The sequence below is a fragment of the Dendroctonus ponderosae genome, unplaced genomic scaffold (genome assembly GCF_020466585.1).
Source record: "Dendroctonus ponderosae isolate FM_Combo_2020 unplaced genomic scaffold, Dpon_F_20191213v2 Dpon_F_20191213_4, whole genome shotgun sequence".
NCBI lineage: Eukaryota > Metazoa > Arthropoda > Insecta > Coleoptera > Curculionidae > Dendroctonus > Dendroctonus ponderosae.
Window position 1 is genome coordinate 1608874 of NW_026018611.1, and position 5194 is coordinate 1614067.

At 45.1% G+C, this 5194-nt stretch overlaps 1 protein-coding gene across 1 annotated transcript in view; it reads left to right on the forward strand.

The window, feature by feature from the left end:
* The first annotated feature begins 3233 nt into the window (after positions 1-3233).
* Positions 3234-5194, forward strand: part of LOC109543012 (T-box transcription factor TBX10) — a 16958-nt gene continuing 14997 nt past the window's right edge. The window contains exons 1-2 of the mRNA XM_019912520.2: positions 3234-3520; positions 4427-4673. Coding sequence (XP_019768079.2) covers positions 4511-4673 — 163 coding nt within the window. The 5' untranslated portion in view covers positions 3234-3520; positions 4427-4510. The remainder of the gene's footprint in view (positions 3521-4426; positions 4674-5194) is intronic.

The following is a 5194-nucleotide window of genomic DNA, read 5'->3' on the forward strand; positions in this document are numbered from 1 at the left end:
AACGCTTACACTGTTCTCATCAGAACCCGCGTTCAGTTCTGCGGAAGAACTGATCGGGTTCTGATGAGAACAGTGTAAGCGTTCAAGCAAACCACTTCTGAAGATGCAAGCCACTCGTGCTTGCGAAACGTCAGGAAGAAATTCCATTTCATTCCATTTTAGTTTAGTTTCATGACGAAGAATATGTTTTTACAATTATTGCGAAAATCCGGGTTGTGCAAGATGAAAGCGAACAAAAAATTCCCGAAAATTGCTTATTGAACCACCCTGTATGAAGAAAATCGACTTGTGCTTCCGCTTGCCGCAAATGAATTGTTGAGCGACAGACAAATGACCGGGAGGCGAGGAAGGAACCAGGGGGGCGACTCGTTTTCATCTGGAAATCAACATATCCATTCGCACGATATTTTATAAGCGAGTTGATCGGCACCATCTGGTTCAGGAGCCCCATTTATCAGCGCTGCAGTTTACGACTGGCGGCCATTTAATTTCGGGGTTTATAAATTACTTTCCCCGATGTGTCGTGTTTGTTTGTCTTACGCAGCCGAGGCGTATGTGGGGAACAATCACCGTTTCGCTTGCACTTCAAGTGCACGCAACATGGCGCCCAACACTGTCATGTTGACAGTCGTTTGACAAGCCGCCATTAAAACAGTCAACGCTCAAAGCCGGAAACATAATGCACAAAACGTCTCATTATTAGCTGTCTGCGGATGATATAAAAATACTTCAGCCACTCTGTAAATCACGCAACACGTCGATAAACGTGTCGAAACGAGCGGCTGGTTTCCCACTTTGGCAAACGTGTCGAAAACATCCATCGCTGATCGCAATTTTATTTTTGCTCCTTCCAGTCAAAGACGGCGACGTTTTATGCTGGGCTCAATCAAGCAACAGTGTCCTCGTCAATCGGCGGGCCATTTCCGAACACTCGTAAAGCACTGAACATGCACTGAACACTTTTTATGATCGCGGCAACAGTAAAATCGGGCACTTTATAGTGGGGGCGTGGTCTCCCCTAAAAATGCATCTAACTTATAATTTTGTTTACACTCTTGACTTTTATTGACTCGACTACTAATGTAAGTCCTGTTTACATTTCATTTTATGTGTCTAAACATTCGTTTAACGCGATCGGTTTTACGGCCCGTTTTACGTGTTTTCCTTCGATTTGGGCCAGTTGCATTAATTGTTCAACAATTTCGTAAAAAGCGCTCTTTTCCCTCCGCTCCAGTGCTCCTGCATCTAAACGCAAGACGACAATCGGCCAGTCAAAGGCTCTCAATCTGAGTGCAGTCAATTTTTTCTCGCATCTTGATTTCGAACTGACTCGGCTATCGTTATTTGGCCCACCCTGTTATTCGCGAGTTCAAAACTCCACACGCCCCCAGGTGGCTAACATTATAACTACAAGTTAAGTAGTAATTTGACACTTGCGTTATTGACATTAGTGATTACATCTGATTGCGTATTTGTTTTGTTTGGTTCTAATCAACTTTTGCAAGCTTTTAACCACATAGAAACAGATCGAAAAGTGTCTAAGTATTGTTTCATGTTACAAAAGTAATCAACTCCGATAAAAAAAGCAAAGAAGTCACAACTGTCACTCGACAACGAGTAATTTGACGTTTGACAGCGCCGCCACCGGTAGTTGAACCCGCGAATAATGAATAATGAGCGATGCTGACTGTTGGTTTCCATGCCAACTGCAACTCCCGGCCAATCGCATTGGTCTCTTGGTTTTCAAAAAAATCGAATGACGTCTGCAGGACTGACAGCTAGCTTCATGGCCATAGTTGAAATCGCCACGTTGAAGTTGGAAACGTTCCTGCTTGTCAGAACACCTTTTTGCCTTCCCGTTGCAACAAAACGCATTCTGTCAACGTTTGAAGGAAATCGGACAGCGACACACGAAATGTCAAAACTGCGGTTTGAGGCTAAAAACGCGCGAGTTTGAAAAAGTCTCAAAAACTTTCGTTCTAAACCGACTGGAACTTTTCTTCTCCAATTGCAGCAATGCACACGCGAAGAAACCGAAATATCTTCAGAAGGACCACACAGGAGTAATTAAAATGTGACAAAACTTTCCAAAAAATCGTTGAAGGTTTAATTTCGTAACTTTCGTACGTTGCTTCAAGGGACTGCATAAATGCGATTAAAAACTTGAGACGAGAAACGCCCGAATTAAAAAAAAATAGCAAAACATACCTGAAGGCTGTTTGGAATGCGAAACTGCTCCCTGCATTCTGCATTTCAGAACAAGATTTTCTCTTTCCGTTTCAATGGGGCGCAAATATCCATCAAGCGTCTTTTCTTTCGCAACCCAATCAAATTTTTGAATAAAGATTTCCGATGACTAGTTGTCAAAAAATGCGCAATATTCAGTTCGTTTCCCCAGTGCTGTAATTCTAACATCCTGTTTCTATGACAACCACGTCATCGCCCAACCCCACTGCCACCTATTTACCTCGGCTACGAGGGCTGCGCCAAACGATTTCTTTTCACTTATAATTTCACAAGCGAGAAAAATTTGCCGGGAAATTGTTAGACTAGAGGTTTTGAAAATTTGGCCAAAAAGTAACTGACTTGACAAAAAACAAGAGAAGCATTATGCCTTGAAAAATAACTTAAGCCAAAATTCCTAAATAAGTTAAGGAGCATCGTAAGTGCCAAATAATTAACGTAACAGACTTTCCAGGCTCAGGCAGGAGTTTTGTCACTAGAAAACGGGCTGTTGCTGTGACATTTTGCCAGTGTAGAACGCTCTAGATGGTGAAATCGTCCATATTAGGCACACATTTGGTGGATGCAAAACATATCGCAAGCAGAGCTATTTTCGAACCAAACACTGATTGGCATTCAATAACCATCAATGAGAATGCGAATGCACGCAGATGGGCAAATGTTGCACAAGACCTATAGGTCTTCCAGTTGGCAGCCATCCAGATGGAATGCGGCTCCCAACACTGGAATAGTTCGACTACTACTTAAACAACCCATTGGCATCGCGTCAACATTGCCTACCTGAAGCTGGTGAGTGGGAGCGGCCTGCTGGCCAATCAGGGCCGCTGTCGGCCAGCTGAAGCGGTCTAGGCCCCGCCCACCGCCTCAACGCGCTCGGACTGAGTACGAGCGACGCGCTCAGCCCGCGTTGCCGTCTCTGTTGCTCCTACGGGACGAGTGGGAGGCCGCGTCCAGAGCGGTGGGGGCAGCGGTACCATCCCCCGAAAAACTGGCACATCCAAGACACTGTCATGGCCTACGTTGACAACATGTGTGAAAACTTTCAGTCCGTCAACGGAGTTCATTAAAATCGAGCGGGCCGCGAAAATTCGGCATTTTTCCCCGTTGAATGTGCGTGCGACTGCTGGGATTTTTGTTTTTTTCTCGACGAAAACCGCTTGTCAACCGGGTGATTAGTTTTTCGGCGACGATGCAGCTCGTAAACTGCCCCGTAAAACACCAAAATTAATGGTTACAGATACAGATGATTCGGGTGCGGACAGCGACGATCTCAGAGGTACGTGTGATCAATTGTTAAATATTTACCATTTCTGGGCTTTTAAATGCATTTCAATGAATCGAATAAACGCCCTTTGCGTCGCCAGACCCGAAACTTGCAAGAGAAAAACTGTTAACCGAGTCGAAGACTTTCCCGATCATTTTTACGTCTTTGGAGGTTGGCTCAAAGAAATCGGAGTTGCCGGAGTGCTCACCTAACCCCAGTTGAAAGATTTCCTTCGGAGGCACAGCGGAGAAATTGGGCTGGAGTGTTTCCAGCCCTCCATTACGGGCATTTTCAAACTCAAACTTCCCCCATTTCTCGCTGTAAATTTCCCGATTCGCTCAGACTTCATGTTCGGATAATCAACGACAATTTAATTTTTAACTCGATCAGACGAGCAAAAAGCCACCGAAAACCCCCAGGAGACCGAGCGATTACTTCCTGAACCTCCCTGGTAAAAGTCCGTTTCCAGGACAACCGGCTGCCATCTTGCCACCGCCCTTCACAAACAAACAACGCAAACCTCGTCACCACCTACAGGGTGGCCCGAAAAAAACCGATAAATCAAACAACTGAAAATGAGTCGTCTCCAAATATACTTCCATGGCCGGTTGAACGGTCGCATTAATCAGCCCCTCGGGTTGATTAAATATTTTCAAAGGAGCGCGCGAACAGTCGCCTGTCATCGGCATGTTAATTTCCCGATATCGTCACGTCACTCGCCGATGTGGGCAAAATGATACGGAATTTATAAAATCGAACTTCTCACTCGGTTATCGAGACCGTTTTCTTTGACCGATTTGACGGATACTCGCTGGTTTTGACAGCGCCTGTCACCGTAGTCAATGCAACTGAAACGTCAACTGTCCCCATCCCTGTCTGCGTGTAGTTAACTGGGTACTGAGTATGGAAAAATTGCAGATTTTGCCAATGTCCAGCTGTTGACCATCATCAGGGCAGTGCAGGTCCACGCCAGTGAAGTTAAAGTGCGACGCGTTCAAAATCATGCATCATCAACAATTCGGACATAAGGAGAACAGTGCTGTGGGTGTGGGGGGGCCGATCGACACCACATCAGTGTCGTACCACTCGCAGTTCAGCTACGGGGGCGCCAACGACAACTGGACGTACAACAATCCGACGGTGACGCCAATGAAGCAAATTGAAGGTGAAAATTGTCGAATATTTCCTGAGCCCCCATGCGACGGACGCTTTTCCTTGCGGCTCGCGTAAATCAAGCGGGTCTCATTAGCGCAGCATACAAGCGCATTTGTAACTCACGTTTTGATTTATTTCGGCGTCCAAATGGGAATTTATGGGCGATAAAATTGACGCCAATGACTTACAACCGACTTTCAGGAAATTTCCGAAAATCCCATTTTCAACGTTGGTTCCAGCAGCTTTTCTAAAGATTCTCGCCAAGTTTGGCAACAATTGGCGCAAAAAGATCAAAGGAATTACAAATATTCCGTTCATTCCGTACAAAATTTTTTGTTCGTTTTCAGCTTGCACAACCCGGATTTTCGCAATAATTGTAAAAACATATTCTTCGCAATGAAACTAGTGGGTTTTTCGGGTTTTTAGGCCGTCGTAAAATAGAATTTCTTCTTGACGTTTCGCAAGCACGAGTGGCTTGCATCTTCAGAAGTGGTTTGCTTGAACGCTTACACTGTTCTCATCAGAACCCGC